Raw genomic sequence first — 18965 nt, 5'->3', positions numbered from 1 at the left:
CAGTGGATAGAAGTGGGTTTGTCTTCAGCAGCGTGAAGAAAACAGGGTGTGGTATTCTGTCCATGTGTAGAAACTAAAGTTAATCTTCCATACAAACTCCTATCAGCTGTGAGACTGATTTGATCCACTTTATCTTGGCACGCTCATAGATACCTTAATCCATGTTTAGTTTGTCTTTCCACTTGTATCATACATCCAATTATTCATTATTCTTCAACCAGCCGACAAATAATTATGCCAGGAAGACATCAAATACATCAGTAAATAGTAGTTCCTTTATAGCCCAACATTAGCCTCCTTTAGCTTAGCGGTGGTGACGTGAAGTCATGTGACCGTGCTGTAGTTCCTTTATAGCCCAACATTAGCCTCCTTTAGCTTAGCGGTAGTGACGTGAAGTCATGTGACCATGCTGTAGTTCCTTTATAGCCCAACATTAGCCGCCTTTAGCTTAGCGGTGGTGAAGTGAAGTCATGTGACCGTGCTGTAGTTCCTTTATAGCCCAACATTAGCCTCCTTTAGCTTAGCGGTGGTGACGTGAAGTCATGTGACCGTGCTGTAGTTCCTTTATAGCCCAACATTAGCCTCCTTTAGCTTAGCGGTGGGGACGTGAAGTCATGTGACCGTGCTGTAGTTCCTTTATAGCCCAACATTAGCCTCCTTTAGCTTAGCGGTGGTGACGTGAAGTCATGTGACCGTGCTGTAGTTCCTTTATAGCCCAACATTAGCCTCCTTTAGCTTAGCGGTGGTGAAGTGAAGTCATGTGACCGTGCTGTAGTTCCTTTATAGCCCAACATTAGCCTCCTTTAGCTTAGCGGTGGTGACGTGAAGTCATGTGACCGTGCTGTAGTTCCTTTATAGCCCAACATTAGCCTCCTTTAGCTTAGCGGTGGTGAAGTGAAGTCATGTGACCGTGCTGTAGTTCCTTTATAGCCCAACATTAGCCTCCTTTAGCTTAGCGGTGGTGACGTGAAGTCATGTGACCGTGCTGTAGTTCCTTCATAGCCCAACATTAGCCACCTTTAGCTTAGCGGTGGTGAAGTGAAGTCATGTGACCGTGCTGTAGTTCCTTTATAGCCCAACATTAGCCTCCTTTAGCTTAGCGGTGGTGACGTGAAGTCATGTGACCGTGCTGTAGTTCCTTTATAGCCCAACATTAGCCACCTCTAGCTTAGCGGTGGTGACGTGAAGTCATGTGACCGTGCTGTAGTTCCTTTATAGCCCAACATTAGCCACCTTTAGCTTAGCGGTGGTGAAGTGAAGTCATGTGACCGTGCTGTAGTTCCTTTATAGCCCAACATTAGCCACCTTTAGCTTAGCAGTGGTGAAGTGAAGTCATGTGACCGTGCTGTAGTTCCTTTATAGCCCAACATTAGCCACCTCTAGCTTAGCGGTGGTGACGTGAAGTCATGTGAACGTGCTGTAGTTCCGTTATAGCCCAACATTAGCCTCCTTTAGCTTAGCAGTGGTGACGTGAAGTCATGTGACCGTGTTGTAGTTCCTTTATAGCCCAACATTAGCCTCCTTTAGCTTAGCGGTGGTGACGTGAAGTCATGTGACCGTGCTGTAGTTCCTTTATAGCCCAACATTAGCCTCCTTTAGCTTAGCGGTGGTGACGTGAAGTCATGTGACCGTGCTGTAGTTCCTTTATAGTCCAACATTAGCCTCCTATAGCTTAGCGGTGGTGACGTGAAGTCATGTGACCGTGCTGTAGTTCCTTTAAAGCCCAACATTAGCCTCCTATAGCTTAGCGGTGGTGACGTGAAGTCATGTGACCGTGCTGTAGTTCCTTTATAGCCCAACATTAGCCATCTTTAGCTTAGCGGTGGTAACGTGAAGTCATGTGACCGTGCTGTAGTTCCTTTATAGCCCAACATTAGCCTCCTTTAGCTTAGCGGTGAGCCCAATATCACAAATGTTACATTTGTCTCAGTGGACTTCACAGTTTGTACAGAATATCATAATGACAATACGACACCCTCTGTCCTTAGTCCCTCTGTCCTTAGACCCTCTGTCCTTAGACCCTCTGTCCTTAGACCCTCACACCGTACAAGGAAACACTTCCAGAGAAACCCCAGAGTTTAAAGGGGAACATGGGAGAAACCTCAGGGAGAGCAACAGAGGAGGGATCCCTCTCCCAGGACGGACAGACGTGCAATTGATGCCGTGTGTAAATTGAAGAGATAATACATTTTACAGCGTAGGTCCTGTAGTCTGAGCCCGGCTTTAAAGGCAGACGTCAGGATAATAAAGGGAGAGTTTCAAGTTGCCAGGCTTTATTGTGCTGAGCAGCTACAGTGTAGATATGTCACAGGCTCCTCCAACAGAGCAACATGAATATATAGAGGACATAAAACAAATAAAACAGATACAATTGTGCAAGAGTATTTTTTGAGATGCGCAAGTTAAGACAAATAAAATAGAAATAGTGCAAGAAGAGTCTGTATTCAAGTAAAGGGAATATGATATGTAGATAAATAATTTGCAAGATGGATGTTCTTTAAAACGTTCAGTACAGACATTTCTCTTTTCCTTCTGAAGCTATTCTATACATCTACCTGTTTTCAAATTGCAATAGAAACCTTACTGGAAAAACCTGAAAATCAGCAGGAGAGGACTCTTTAAAGTAGAGACTCTACATACTGATATACACCTGAACATCAGCAGGAGAGGACTCTTTAAAGTAGAGACACTACACACTGATATACACCTGAACATCAGCAGGAGAGGACTCTTTAAAGTAGAGATACTACATACTGATATACACCTGAACATCAGCAGGAGAGGACTCTTTAAAGTAGAGACACTACACACTGATATACACCTGAACATCAGCAGGAGAGGACTCTTTAAAGTAGAGACACTACACACTGATATACACCTGAACATCAGCTGGAGAGGACTCTTTAAAGTAGAGACACTACACACTGATATACACCTGAACATCAGCTGGAGAGGACTCTTTAAAGTAGAGACACTACATACTGATATACACCTGAACATCAGCAGGAGAGGACTCTTTAAAGTAGAGACACTACTGATATACAGCTGAACATCAGCAGGAGAGGACTCTTTAAAGTAGAGACACTACATACTGATTTAAACCTGAACATCAGCAGGAGAGAACTCTTTAAAGTAGAGACACTACATAATGATTTACACCTGAACGTCAGCAGGAGAGGACTCTTTAAAGTAGAGACACTACATACTGATATACACCTGAACATCAGCAGGAGAGAACTCTTTAAAGTAGAGACACTACATACTGATATACACCTGAAAATCAGCAGGAGAGGACTCTTTAAAGTAGAGACACTACACACTGATATACACCTGAACATCAGCAGGAGAGGACTCTTTAAAGTAGAGACACTACATACTGATATACACCTGAACATCAGCAGGAGAGGACTCTTTAAAGTAGAGACACTACATACTGATATACACCTGAACATCAGCAGGAGAGGACTCTTTAAAGTAGATACACTACATACTGATATACACCTGAACATCAGCAGGAGAGGACTCTTTAAAGTAGAGACACTACATACTGATATACACCTGAACATCAGCAGGAGAGGACTCTTTAAAGTAGAGACACTACATACTGATATACACCTGAACATCAACAGGAGAGGACTCTTTAAAGTAGAGGCACTACATACTGATATACACCTGAACATCAGCAGGAGAGGACTCTTTAAAGTAGATACACTACATACTGATATACACCTGAACATCAGCAGGAGAGGACTCTTTAAAGTAGAGACACTACATACTGATATACGCCTGAACATCAGCAGGAGAGGACTCTTTAAAGTAGAGACACTACATACTGATATGCACCTGAACATCAGCAGGAGAGGACTCTTTAAAGTAGAGACACTACATACTGATATACACCTGAACATCAGCAGGAGAGGACTCTTTAAAGTAGAGACACTACATACTGATATGCACCTGAACATTAGCTTTTCTTTCCTCAGGTGCATTTGATCCGAACATCCCGGAGGAGGGACCCTCGGCGCCCCCTCCTGGCTTCCTGGATGATGTGCACGGATACCTGGGCCACAAAGGAGGTGAGTCTTTCATTTCTACCCTCTCTTGTTTTTTTCTTTGAACATTTCCCAAACAATAACCTCCTATATGTGTGTGTTTCTAGAGGGGGACCACCCGTTGTACCCGCCTCCCCCTGCCTACGTCCCGCAGCCTGAACTCAACAAGAACACCCTGGTGCCCGAAGTCAAGTAACACACCATCATTTATACGTCATGTTCAACATAACAGCACTGAGAGCACGTCTTCTCTGAGTCCGTTTGTTGTTTGTGTTTCATGTGTCTTGATGTTTGTCTGTTGATGTTACACATGGAGCTGCTGTGATGTGAGTCACATTTCAGACTTGATCTGATCATTACAGTATCATATCAGATTATTTCGCTGATGATTCAGTGCTCTATCCTACCTAAATGTAACTGTATTTCCCTCAGAGGTGAGACCTGATCAGGGTGTTTCTTCTCCTTCAGGGTCCCCACAGTTTCAGAGGACGTTGCTAGAGAAGCCCTGCTAAAGTTTGTGGAATCAAAATGGCGCTACAGCTCCAAACCGGCCAGGAACATGGTCTTCAAACAGCTCAAACCCATCACCGTGTACAGGGTACGAGCACAGGTCTCACAGCATGGGCAATCATTTGGGTGGCGACACTTTTTATCAGATCAAAAACAACAAAACGTATATTGTATTGCCACCCTCACACCATGCACTGACACTGTGGCAACTTCATCATCATCATCCTCATACTAAAAAACTAATAAATATGTCTTCCTAGTTGATTAGTTAAAGAAAGTAGTCAACTAGTAAGTTCAAAAGACACTTTCTGTTAGAGCACATTTTGGCACGACAAGTATTAGAACAAGTATATCAGGAGAAAAACAAAAGCTTCTCATATCCGTTAATAACACTCAGAGTGGTTTGGCTTGTTCAAAGTTTTTGATGTTTTTAGTTTATATTTTTATGGTTGATCGCACTTTGGATTGCGTGTAATTTAACGTAACAATTAGTAGAAGTAAATCCAGGATATGGAACAAATAATGGGGCAGTGGTGGCGAAGTCGATAGGGACTTGGCTTGGCAACTGGAAGGTCACCAGTTCAAGTCCCGGCAAGACCAAGTGCTACCGAGGTGTCCCTGAGCAAGGCACCGTTCCCTACACTGCTCACCGGGCGCCGTTCAAAATGGCAGCACACTGCTCCTAACACTAGGATGGGTCAAATGCAGAGAAACAATTTCCCCACGGGGATTAATAAAGTATATCAAAATCAAAAAAAAATCAAATACTCAAATGGTTTGCCGTGCTCACAGACTATTTAATGTGCACGTGAGAAAGTCAGCCAACTTTATCATTATTGTGGCGTCTCAATTCCCATTTCAATTTGAGTCGCCAAGAGGCAAAGTTTGGCTTCATCCTGTGACGCGTTTTCAATGAGAAAGTCCAAACTGAAGTTTAAGAAACGATATTTAATAAACAAAATCAAACACACAATAACGGTCAACAGAAAAAATGTCAGCGCAAACCACACCAAAGGGACGATTACCGGAAGTGTTCGACAAATACGAATAAAAGTGACGTAAACAAATGATAATTATACAAATAATAGACTCTATAGCATTTTGGCTCCTGAGGACCGTTTGCACGACAGATTGGCAAGCATTGACGAAAAGTTTGTTAAGTTTCTGATCTGCATGCAAGTGTTGGGGTCATTTCATTGTCAGTAGACTAAGGGGGAATTTTGTACTTAAAGGTGGGGGAGGTAAGTTTCAGAAACCGGTTCGAGTGCACTAACATTTTAAAGTACACAGCCAAAAAGAATCCGCCCCTTCCTTCAGACTTCCTGACAGAGCACCTCCTCCGCGAGAGCAGGCTGCAGTAACGTTACATATCAGGCAAAGCTAAACACATCTAGGTTAGCAATACTACACAGCCAAAGCAACTCCGATATCTACTCTGGTTTGACTTCTCCTAGTTTCCACTTTCTTTTGGTTCTTAATTTGCTCCGTTACATTTTTTCTTTTGCGACCAGTAGACGATGTTGAACCTAACTCTGCCATGGTGAAAGTGGCCGCCTGTTGCTGGCGAGTCATTGAAGTACTGCTGCAATGCACGCCCAATGACGGCACGTCCAATGACGGCACGAGATACATTTGTGCGTGCACGAGATGGAAGGCTGACAGGCCGGCTAAACGGATTGGTTGTAGTTTTTACAGCACCACGGCTTCCACAGATGACATGTTTTTATGGATTTGTTGTCAAAGCACTTCAGATATTCATTGCTATCAGGATGTTAAGAGCATTCCATGGAATATAACAAAAAGTGTATCTCGAGCCGGTTTCTGGAACTTACCTACCCCACCTTTAAATTACTTTCTTTGACAACTACTGTCGTGTAGTATCTGTGCCCGCTGCTGCAGAGAGGACACAACGTTGCTTTCCTATTTTCCGGTCAAAGTTACCTCATGTTAAATACTGTATGTCCACATTTGCTTCCCAGAGATACACCCACCACGTGTAAAGCTAGCTGTTCTCGAGACACATATACATATTCTCTTGTGCATATATATCTTTCTCAAAGTGTTCTCATTTAAAAAGTGACACCCGTGTCCCCAGCATAAATGACAAGTATGTCTTGCACAAAAGTGGAGTTATGGTTAGCTTTCTCTTGGCTCCAGTAGTAAAGGTGACTACAGACAGATATGGTAGTCATGTGACCTCAGCATTTTGTACATAGTCTCTCAATCTTGTATATTGAGTTTATATTCAGGGTGTCCGCGGGGTCTTAAAAAGTATTCAGAGTTGATAAATCAATTTAGGGAAAATTAAGACTATTAAAAAGTATTAAACGGCATTTCTCAAGGTTTTACATTTTGTAGCTTGTTTTCAATAAGTATATAAATGGTCCAGAGAGGTTGTATTCTACAGTCTGCCTGAATGTAATCATTGCGTAGGTGTGTAGTGTGATTCTGTGTAGTTTATTGATGGCATCCCGTTGGGTTTCACGTCATCTGAACAGGACATCGCACGCTCACTGCTTGATAGCGCGCGAAGGTCCGTTTACGCCGGTTTTTAAACAACATCGTTATAGGGAAATGCAAGTCTGCGTCCAAATGGTTGGAAGATAAGGAGGAAGGACAATCAATACTGTATATAGTCAATGTGACGTAAAGTGTGTCGCCAAGGTAACCGGTTAGAACTCCAAGTGGAGATGAGGTCTTAGAATGTATGGAAAGGGTCTTAACAAAGGTCTTAAAAGGAATTACATCTGACTTCAGGATTCCTGCATAGACCCTGATATTACAAATCCTGCAGAGCTGTTTATATACAGAAATACATCTCAGCTTCAAAGGGTAACTTAGAATAACAAAATAATCACTTCCATTTTCCTGCTTCTCTTCTTCTGCAGTATCGACTGGAGACGTACACAGAGACCAGAGCCAGCGCCTGGGAGTTTGAACCCTTCACTGGTAAAGATGTGCTCTTTAAAGGGGCCCTATTATGCTTCTTTGTGGTGCTCCCTCTCCTGTAGTGTGTTCTATAGGAGTGCAGGTAAATGGTCTGCAGAGGCTAAAATGCCTGTGTTCCCTCCAGAGGTAGATTCTCTCCCACTAGCCGAGTCAGTGAAGTCATATGATACAAAATCATTGCTGACGTTAGTTCAAAGTTGAAGGTGGCGTCCTGTTATTCTTCCACAGGGCAGGTGGTGGACGGTCCTCAGTACGGAGCGAGCCCTCCTCCCTGGGACATCCCTCTGATGCTGCCTCAGAGATACAGCGACCGCGTGGAGAAGGCCCGCGTGCCACACTCCTCCTTCGTCAAGGTGATAACAATAAATAATAAAAAAAGCTTAATTCATAGAGCAACTTTCATACAGCACGTGCAGCTCAAAGTGCTTTACAAAATGGCACAAATCACAAGCTAAAAATAAACCGGTAAAGCTCCTTCTTCCAGTCAAGATCTGTTTCTAACTGTTGTGAGAACACTGAACGTCCTCTTCCAATCTGAGAGCAACATGCTAACAAAGGTATCAACTGTAGCTGTGAACATGACAGCATGTGTGATTACCTAGAAGAGCATCAGGACTGTTTGAGGCATATGATAGCTATGTGATTAACATGATGGTTCAGCCTCTATGGAGAGAGACATATGACAAGCATGATCATTTCTGACGTGGAGCTAATCTGAAGTAAACATTGAATACTGCTTTCTATTCCTCCATCTTGTGACTGAGGAACTCCCTCTCTTGGATATCAGCATGTGAAGGACACTGTTCAGGAACTAGTTGATGCTCTGTATGTGATGACTCCTTCCATTCTGGAGAGGATCATAAATACATGGATCCTGAGGTTCAAGCTCAAGCCGGGGAGCAGGGATTATTAACATTTTGAAGTATTCAGAAAAAGTGAGAATTTTTAGATTTTTAGAAAAAGTGCGATTTTTTGAAAAAGTGAGAATTTTGAGATTTCTTTGAAAAAAAAGTGGGGATTTTTGAGATTTTGAGAAACAGTGATAATTTTGAGAAACAGTGATAATTTTGAGAAACAGTGATAATTATGGGAAAGTCAGAATTTTAGATTTTGAGAGAAAGTGATCATTTTTACATTTTTTAAAAAAAGTGAATTTTTTGATTTTTAGAAAAAAGTCCGAATTTTGAGAAAGTCCGAATTTTTTGATTTTGAGAGAAAGTCCGAATTTTGAGAAAAAGTTGAGAAAAGCCAACATTTTTAGAAACAACTCAGTATTTTGTACATGACAACCGGTATTCCTCCATCTAGTGACTGTGGAACTCCCTCTCTTGGATATCAGCATGTGAAGGACACTGTTCAGGAACTAGTTGATGCTCTGTATGTGATGACTCCTTCCATTCTGGAGAGGATCACAGATACATGGATCCTGAGGTTCAAGCTCAAGCCGGGACCAGGGATTATTAACATAATGCATTTGTGTGTTTTCTAGATGTGTCACAAGTGTAACGGCTGTGGAAGAACCCGCTGTGTCGGCTGCCATGGAAGAGGACAGGTGAGACGTCTGTTTTAAACCTGATTTTAAAGGATTTATTAAGAGTTTGAGAACGTTATTAGGGTTGGGTAACATGAGCCAAAGAAATGCCTCACAATTTAGAAATGATATATTTATTATAAAGTATATCGATATTGGGATATAAGACTGGGTATCGTCTTAGATTGAAATGATCTTATCATGACCTAAGTGTGTTTTCCTGGTTTTGAATGCTGCATTCCAGTAATGTCCTTTTCTGAACTTATTAAATCCACATTACTGGTGTTTCTTTGTTTAAAAAGTAAAAACCCTAATAGAAATGATAAATATTTGGCATATTTCCCCCAAAAAATGTAAAGAGGAATGGGTTATGAAGGTGTGTTTGATCGACTTATCGTTTCAGCTCGTCTCTCTCTGTATTTGTTAATAGTCAAAACTTTGTTTTATATAAAATGTAGGATAAAACGCTGCCTCTCTCTCTCTGATTCTGCAGAAACGCTGTCCGTTCTGCCACGGTCACGGTCGCTCCAGTAACAAACGCTGCAACTCCTGCAATGGCCGAGGACGCAAGAGGTGAGAGACTCAACGCTCACTTTTACCCTTATCTTTTCTCAGCCGCGGCTCCTCGGATTTCTCAGCCTGAGCTCAGCCTGAACTCAGCCTGAACTCAGCCTGAACTCAGCCTGAACTCAGCCTGAACTCAGCCTGAACTTAGCCTGAACTCAGCCTGAACTTAGCCTGAACTCAGCCTGAACTCAGCCTGAACTCAGCCTGAACTCAGCCTGAACTCAGCCTGAACTCATCCTGAACTCAGCCTGAACTCAGCCTGAACTCAGCCTGAACTTAGCCTGAACTCAGCCTGAACTCAGCCTGAACTCAGCCTAAACTCAGCCTGAACTCATCCTGAACTCATCCTGAACTCAGCCTGAAGTCAGCCTGAACTCAGCCTGAACTCAGCCTAAACTCAGCCTGAACTCAGCCTGAACTCAGCCTAAACTCAGCCTGAACTCATCCTAAACTCAGCCTGAACTCATCCTAAACTCAGCCTGAACTCATCCTAAACTCAGCCTGAAGTCAGCCTGAACTCAGCCTGAACTCAGCCTAAACTCAGCCTGAACTCATCCTAAACTCAGCCTGAACTCAGCCTGAAGTCAGCCTGAACTCAGCCTGAACTCAGCCTGAACTCAGCCTGAACTCAGCCTGAGCTTAGCCTGAACTCAGCCTGAACTCAGCCTGAACTCAGCCTGAACTCAGCCTGAACTCAGCCTGAACTCAGCCTGAACTCAGCCTGAACTTAGCCTGAACTCAGCCTGAACTCAGCCTGAACTCAGCCTGAACTCAGCCTGAGCTCAGCCTGAACTTAGCCTGAACTCAGCCTGAACTCAGCCTGAACTCAGCCTGAACTTAGCCTGAACTCAGCCTGAACTCAGCCTGAACTCAGCCTGAGCTCAGCCTGAACTTAGCCTGAACTCAGCCTGAACTCAGCCTGAACTCAGCCTGAACTCAGCCTGAACTCAGCCTGAACTCAGCCCGAGCCCACACACACTCACAGCCTGGCTGTGACCCCAGGCAGCAACCAGGAAACGACACCAGTAATCCAGCTCACACTGTCCGCTCCTCGAGCAAAAAGACTACTAAGTGTTGCACAAAGACTACTAGTGGCAGGTTGATGGCATTAAGACGGACTACAATACAACCTTAAACGACTACACAGACGCTGAAACACTACAAAGGGTCCAAAAAGTCAACAGAGTGAGGCTTTATGAGTACGAACTAGAGACCCTAAATGAGTACAAAGTGATGAGAAAAGACTTTAAAGTAGAGCTGTGGACGCGCTGTTCTTTCCCCGCTGTGGGACCACAAAGGATTCCTGATTGTGACTTTAGGCTGAATAATATTCTACCATCTGATGCTTTCTCCTGCTCTCAGGTGCATCTCCTGCCATGGGAGGGGCTACAAGACCTGCTCTGTGTGTCAGGGCAGTCAGAACATGCTGCACTCCATCCAGCTCACGGTCACATGGTAAGAACTCCTGCTTCTGCACGTCTGCTTCCTTCTCTCTTTTTTAGGTATAAAAATACGTGTTTTGGGTTTGCAGGAAGAACAACATTAGCAACTTTATCCCCGACCGCCAGCCGGATTTCCCCGACAAGAACTTTGAGAATGTTTCAGGAGACCCTTTCTTCATCGATGAGAGTAACCTGGTAAAAACAAACCACTGCTCACTTTTATCCCTTTCCTCCTTTTCTTTTTGAAAACTTTCTTTTTGTTTTGACAATACATAATAGACATACACAAAACTAAAAATACACACAACACATAATACACAAAAACATACTTCAGCACAAAACAACAGGCAGGTGCAGGAAGTACATTGTTCAATCACAGACCCATTATGGTCCATGGGGAAGTCTGTGATTTGTCAAGGCTTTTTCTCCTTAATTCTGTTAATTATATTATGTTTAATTATAGTGCCGCTGTTCATTACTGTTTGGTCCAACTGGTTTTCCATATCTGCATGCATGTGAGTTTGTCCAACTTCTCTCTGAATATACACTACATTACTGAATTGTAGTTAAAGGTCCCCTATCATAATGTTCTTCATCAATATATCACAGGTCTCAGATATATCCAGAGTCTCTGATTGGCTGAAACACCAGACAGATCATTGCAGCATTACCCATAATCCCCTCTGTTTCAGCCCTGTTTCCAAAGTGCTGATTCTCTGTCTGTTACTTTAGACGAAAATAAGGAGTCCCTCCCCACGCCCCTCTGAGAGAGATTTGGTTACAAAGAACTCAATGGTGCTCTAGAGGAGATTCAGGTGATAAGGGGGGAGGGGTTGTACCTTGGTTGGTGATTGGCTAATGGTTACACAAGACAACACATCGTTATGACATCATAAAGTGGCCAAAATCTGATCAGCTCATTTTCAGACAGGTTTATATAGAAATGGATCAAAAAGAGAGAGAATCTTTGTTCCTGAAACTTTCAGAGTCTCTTTCCACAGAGGGACACATGTTGATGTAGAAGAGACATGGAGAAGAGGGGACACATGTTGATGTAGAAGAGACATGGAGAAGAGGGGACACATGTTGATGTAGAAGAGACATGAAGAAGAGGGGACACATGTTGATGTAGAAGAGACATGAAGAAGAGAGGACACATGTTGATGTAGAAGAGACATGAAGAAGAGAGGACACATGTTGATGTAGAAGAGACATGAAGAAGAGGGGACACATGTTGATGTAGAAGAGACATGGAGAAGAGGGGACACATGTTGATGTAGAAGAGACATGAAGAAGAGAGGACACATGTTGATGTAGAAGAGACATGGAGAAGAGAGGACACATGTTGATGTAGAAGAGACATGAAGAAGAGGGGACACATGTTGATGTAGAAGAGACATGGAGAAGAGGGGACACATGTTGATGTAGAGGAGACATGGAGAAGAGGGGACACATGTTGATGAAGAAGAGACATGGAGAAGAGGGGACACATGTTGATGAAGAAGAGACATGGAGAAGAGGGGACACATGTTGATGTAGAAGAGACATGAGGAAGAGGGGACACATGTTGATGTAGAAGAGACATGAAGAAGAGGGGACACATGTTGATGTAGAAGAGACATGGAGAAGAGGGGACACATGTTGATGTAGAAGAGACATGAAGAAGAGGGGACACATGTTGATGTAGAAGAGACATGGAGAAGAGGGGACACATGTTGATGTAGAAGAGACATGAAAAAGAGGGGACACATGTTGATGTAGAAGAGACATGAAGAAGAGGGGACACATGTTGATGTAGAAGAGACATGAAAAAGAGGGGACACATGTTGATGTAGAAGAGACATGAAGAAGAGGGGACACATGTTGATGTAGAAGAGACATGAAGAAGAGGGGACACATGTTGATGTAGAAGAGACATGAAGAAGAGGGGACACATGTTGATGTAGAAGAGACATGAGGAAGAGGGGACACATGTTGATGTAGAAGAGACATGAAGAAGAGGGGACACATGTTGATGTAGAAGAGACATGAAGAAGAGGGGACACGTGTTGATGTAGAAGAGACATGAAGAAGAGGATTTTTAATAACAGGTGACCTTTAATATTCACATTTAGCCCAGACCTCCTGCGCTCTGTAGCAATGGATTAGAGGTTGTGGTGTGTGTGTGTGGTAGTTGTCACATAGCACACACAGCACTGCCCTCTGCTGGCTGACTTCAACCAGCAGAGGGCTCAGTCTGTGTTTCCTCTTCTATTTCCCTCCAGGTTTATCCCATCCAGGGTTTCCCCGATCAGGAGATCTGTGATGTTTCCACAAAGATGATCAACGAACACTACGGGCGCTTCAGCTCCACCATCCGCATCCTGCAGCAGGTAACACAGAAACATGGACAACATGGCTCAATGCGTCTGAAAGAGAGGCAAACAACTAAAGGGACATGTTCAACAACCACAGGAGAGATGTAAAAGACTACAAAGTATAGAAAATGACTACAACATGACACAAAACAATAGCAGGGTCTTCAAAGTAACACAAAGACTACTAAAGGGTACCAAAGACTACTAAAGGGTACCAAAGACTACTAAAGGGTAACAAAGACTACTAAAGGGTACCAAAGACTACTAAAGGGTACCAAAGACTACTGAAGACTACTAAAGGGTAACAAAGACTACTAAAGGGTACCAAAGACTACTGAAGACTACTAAAGGGTAACAAAGACTACTAAAGGGTAACAAAGACTACTACAGGGTAACAAAGACTACTAAAGGGTACCAAAGACTACTACAGGGTACCAAAGACTACTACAGGGTAACAAAGACTACTAAAGGGTACCAAAGACTACTAAAGGGTACCAAAGACTACTAAAGGGTAACAAAGACTACTAAAGGGTACCAAAGACTACTACAGGGTACCAAAGACTACTAAAGGGTAACAAAGACTACTAAAGGGTAACAAAGACTACTAAAGGGTACCAAAGACTACTACAGGGTAACAAAGACTACTACAGGGTACCAAAGACTACTACAGGGTAACAAAGACTACTAAAGGGTACCAAAGACTACTAAAGGGTAACAAAGACTACTAAAGGGTAACAAAGACTACTAAAGGGTACCAAAGACTACTACAGGGTACCAAAGACTACTAAAGGGTACCAAAGACTACTAAAGGGTACCAAAGACTACTACAGGGTACCAAAGACTACTAAAGGGTAACAAAGACTACTAAAGACTACTAAAGGGTACCAAAGACTACCAAAGACTACTAGAGGGTACCAAAGACTACCAAAGACTACTACAGGGTAACAAAGACTACCAAAGACTACTACAGGGTACCAAAGACTACTAAAGGGTAACAAAGACTACTAAAGGGTACCAAAGACTACTAAAGGGTAACAAAGACTACTAAAGGGTAACAAAGACTACCAAAGACTACTAAAGGGTACCAAAGACTACCAAAGACTACTAAAGGGTAACAAAGACTAATAAAGGGTAACAAAGACTACTAAAGGGTACCAAAGACTACCAAAGACTACTAAAGGGTACCAAAGACTACTAAAGGGTACCAAAGACTACCAAAGACTACTAAAGGGTAACAAAGACTACCAAAGACTACTAAAGGGTACCAAAGACTACTAAAGGGTACCAAAGACTACTAAAGGGTAACAAAGACTACTAAAGGGTACCAAAGACTACCAAAGACTACTAAAGGGTAACGAAGACTACTAAAGGGTACCAAAGACTACTAAAGGGTAACAAAGACTACTAAAGGGTAACAAAGACTACTAAAGGGTACCAAAGGCTACTAAAGGGTACCAAAGACTACTAAAGGGTAACAAAGACTACTAAAGGGTACCAAAGACTACCAAAGACTACTAAAGGGTAACGAAGACTACTAAAGGGTACCAAAGACTACCAAAGACTACTAAAGGGTACCAAAGGACTACAAAAAGATATAAATACTACAAAGGGGGCAAAGGACTACAAATTAACAAACAGACTACTTCAGGGCGTCAAATGACTACAAAAAGTGATGCTAATAAACAGAATTGATGTTTAAAAATTACAAAGTGATGCATAATGACCGTAAATGTCCCTCCCTAAAGATGACTCTCCCCTCTCTCCCCTCCCTCTCTCAGCGGCAGACCATCGAGCTGGTTCCTCTCACCCACGCTATCTATACCTACAGCGGGAAGGACTTCAGCTTCTTCATCTACGGGGTGGAGAACCAGGTGTTCGCTGCCAAATACCCCTCCGCCTGCTCCATCTTATAAACATTTATACTCATATATATATATATATATATATATATATATATATATATATATATATATATATATATTTAACCCCCTATAGTCAAATCGAACCCAATGTCACAAAACACGTTTGTCTTCACACATCCTTTACTCCAGTAGAAGTACAGATACTCGTATTTAAAAATACTCTGGTGAAAGTAGAAGTACTGACTAAACTTCTTTACTCAAGTCAAAGTAAAGAGGGCTTTGAAATGTACTTCAGTAAAAAGTACCCATAACTAGCAGCTGTTTTAAAGAGTACCTGACCTCCCTTTATATTAATAGAACAATAATGTCATTGTTAGCTAATGAATGTTTCCATGGTGACCAACGGCAACATGACAACGTTTTCATTGGTCCCTCTTCTTTAGAGAAGACCAGGAAATGATGGATACACGGATCGTGTTCAAATCAATAGGCACGCAATGACTCTAAATAATAATGATCACGCCACCAAACACACATTCAGACTAAAGGAACCAGCCTGTTTGGAAAATGAGAGAAGTAGAAAGTACAGGTATTTGAGTTCAACATGTAAGAAGTAGAAAGTACAGGTATTTGTGTTCAACATGTGAGAAGTACAAGTAAAAAGTCGTCGTGATAACTATTTATGCAAATACGTAGATTGCAGTAACTCACCTGTGATCGATAGCCATTACTGACTGGTGCCTTCATGGTCTCCTCTCAGTGTGAAGATACGGTGCGTTCAATGACCAAACGAAGCCTTAACATTATGCTAAACATCGTTAGACTAATTGTTCTTGAAGACAGGAAACTGACTCTTAAAACTGCAGTTGTATGTGGTTGTATCCATGTTTTGTATTACAGAAACACATGTCCTAACTGCATTAAGGAAAGAAACTCCATCTTATTGTAGAGAAGGATTTTAGCTTTGACTACACAGTCCTTTTTCTTAGGTAGGAATCTTTAAATATACAGGTATGCCAAATAAAGGCTTTAAAATGACCACAAAATGTAACATTAATATTAAAATAATTGTATATATATATATTCATCTCTTTATATATACATCAATATATATATATTTTATATTCATTTATCACAGTGGCTACCAAAGATATTTACAAAAAACACGAGTTATACTAATTTGCCAGTTGCATTTCCAGTTGGCATATAAAAAAAATATTACCTCCATTACAGAAAGGACTTTTGCATTTACGTTAAAACTACTTAAGCGTGTTTCTGTATCGGAAATCGTTTATACAGGCGCTGATATTATGGCTTGTGTATCTCCACTAATGAAAGAAACAGGCCTTACAGGTCGAGTGCAGAATAATGGATCTATCTTTCTGTAACGAGGCCCCAGCGATCAGCATTTGATACTCACTTTTACAGCTTGTTTATTATAAAGACAAGTATAAATATATGTAGATTAGGTTTCTGGTATGTTCTCCTCTGTGTGTGAGGATACGGTGCGTTCAATGACCAAACGAAGCCCTAACATTTAGGATTTTAAATCTGCATTGAAGAAGGAAATCCCATCTTCTTTCCCACATTTTGAATTCTAAATTACTCGGGATGCACGAGGATATCAGAACATAAAGAATTTAAATCAGGGGTGTCCAACTCAAGGCCCGGGGGCCAAATCCGGTCCGTGACTTCATTTCATGCGGCCCCGCAAGAGCTCTGAAAGAATACAATATGTTTATTATACGGTTACAGGCCGATTTACAGAAGCACGATTTCCATAAACTACATGTCCCACAATGCATCTCAAATTTGACTTTTTACTTCGAATTTGACTTTTTACAAAATGTCACTTCTTTTTTTTGTTTTTCCAGAATTTTGCTTTTCTTTTTAAATCATTTTGTGACATGCGCACTGAAGAGACTTGCAATAATTTGCCCTAGACTTCTGCTTTCAGACGTAGTTAATTATTTAGTCATTACCCTATCAGATAATAATCCAATGCAGAGGCAATAATGTGTATTAAGACAGTAGGCATAATCAGAATGTTTATAATATACTTAAGCATCCATGAGCATCCAAATACTTAAAAGTAACAAAAAAGCACAAATAATTTCGAATTTCCTGAAATATATATATATGAAATCACTGGATTATAATTAGCATTAAAGCATCATTTAAATGTTGCGACAAGTAAAAGTGGAGCAAACTGTAATGGCTTTTTTATACTGCCAGGTATATTTATTCAAATGCATACATTTTATCAGAAGATACTTTTCTGTAACGAGGCCCCAGCAATCAGCATGTGATACTTGGCATCATTTTGCAGCCTTTTTGAATATAAATATATGTAGATTTCTTTTGTCTTCTTTGTATGTTATAGTCTCAGGTTTCTGTATAAAATCCATCCAAATCGCATTTATCTTTTATAAAACATGTGGTTTCTGTGTGTCTCTGTTTAAGGATTGAACCACTTTTATATGTAAAGGAAATACATGTCTAGAGACATAATACATGTAAAGCTGGAGATTATTTCCAGGCTTCACACCAACTTCAATATGCTTTTTAAATATATTATTTGATATACATAATAAAAGGATTTCATGGTTTCAGTGTCTGAGTCTTCTGTGAAAACATTGTGAAAACACTAAGGAACATAAAACAAACATTTAAAAGATCTTTTAAAATACAAAAGAACAATGTAAGTCTCTGACGCTCGGCCCCAGCAGGGGTCAACTTTAGCTGTTGCAACACATTGTCGGAAACCCCATATTATCTTTATAAATTCACCTTTCAATTAAAAAATATCATGTGATTAAACATTGATTTTTAATGATTGGAAGATTCATACAAGTAGTAGTACCAATACTGTTTCCATCAAAAAAGTGACAGGTGCTTTGACAGGTCACACCTGATACTACTTATGCTAATGACCCCCCTGTGTATGCTAATGACCCGTTATGACCCCCTTTGTATGCTAATGACCCCGTTATGACCCCCTTTGTATGCTAATGACCCCGTTATGACCCCCTTTGTATGCTAATGACCCTGTTATGACCCCCTTTGTATGCTAATGGCCCCGTTATGACCCCCTTTGTATGCTAATGACCCCGTTATGAACCCCTTTGTATGCTAATGACCCCGTTATGACCCTCTTTGTATGCTAATGACCCCGTTATGACCCCCTTTGTATGCTAATGACCCTGTTATGACCCCCTTTTTATGCTAATGACCCCGTTATGACCCTCTTTGTATGCTAATGACCCCGTTATGACCCCCTTTGTATGCTAATGACCCTGTTATGACCCCCTTTGTATGCTAATGACCCCGTTATGACCCCCTTTTTATGCTAATGACCCCGTTATGACCCTCTTTGTATGCTAATGGCCCCGTTATGACCCCCTTTGTATGCTAATGACCCCGTTATGAACCCCTTTGTATGCTAATGACCCTGTTATGACCCCCTTTGTATGCTAATGACCCTGTTATGACCCCCTTTGTATGCTAATGACCCCGTTATGACCCCCTTTGTATGCTAATGACCCTGTTATGACCCCCTTTGTATGCTAATGGCCCCGTTATGACCCCCTTTGTATGCTAATGACCCCGTTATGAACCCCTTTGTATGCTAATGACCCTGTTATGACCCCCTTTGTATGCTAATGACCCGTTATGACCCCCTTTGTATGCTAATG

At 41.7% G+C, this 18965-nt stretch overlaps 2 protein-coding genes across 2 annotated transcripts in view; one reads left to right on the top strand and one right to left on the bottom strand.

Annotated features, from left to right (window-relative positions):
* LOC307041058 (protein SSUH2 homolog) overlaps window positions 1-17878 on the top strand; it is a 32203-nt gene extending 14325 nt beyond the window's left edge. The window contains exons 2-12 of the mRNA XM_079684380.1: window positions 3984-4076; window positions 4160-4244; window positions 4521-4650; window positions 7451-7511; window positions 7740-7864; window positions 9001-9063; window positions 9536-9615; window positions 10972-11064; window positions 11141-11246; window positions 13316-13423; window positions 15187-17878. Coding sequence (XP_079540506.1) covers window positions 3984-4076; window positions 4160-4244; window positions 4521-4650; window positions 7451-7511; window positions 7740-7864; window positions 9001-9063; window positions 9536-9615; window positions 10972-11064; window positions 11141-11246; window positions 13316-13423; window positions 15187-15321 — 1079 coding nt within the window. The 3' untranslated portion in view covers window positions 15322-17878. The remainder of the gene's footprint in view (window positions 1-3983; window positions 4077-4159; window positions 4245-4520; window positions 4651-7450; window positions 7512-7739; window positions 7865-9000; window positions 9064-9535; window positions 9616-10971; window positions 11065-11140; window positions 11247-13315; window positions 13424-15186) is intronic.
* Window positions 1-18965, bottom strand: part of LOC307041062 (nuclear factor 7, brain-like) — a 102400-nt gene that overhangs the window by 66863 nt on the left and 16572 nt on the right. The gene's annotated exons all lie outside the window — the stretch shown is intronic.

The sequence above is a fragment of the Notothenia rossii genome (assembly GCF_949606895.1).
Source record: "Notothenia rossii genome assembly, chromosome: 5".
NCBI lineage: Eukaryota > Metazoa > Chordata > Actinopteri > Perciformes > Nototheniidae > Notothenia > Notothenia rossii.
This window is presented reverse-complemented; position numbering and strand designations above follow the sequence as displayed.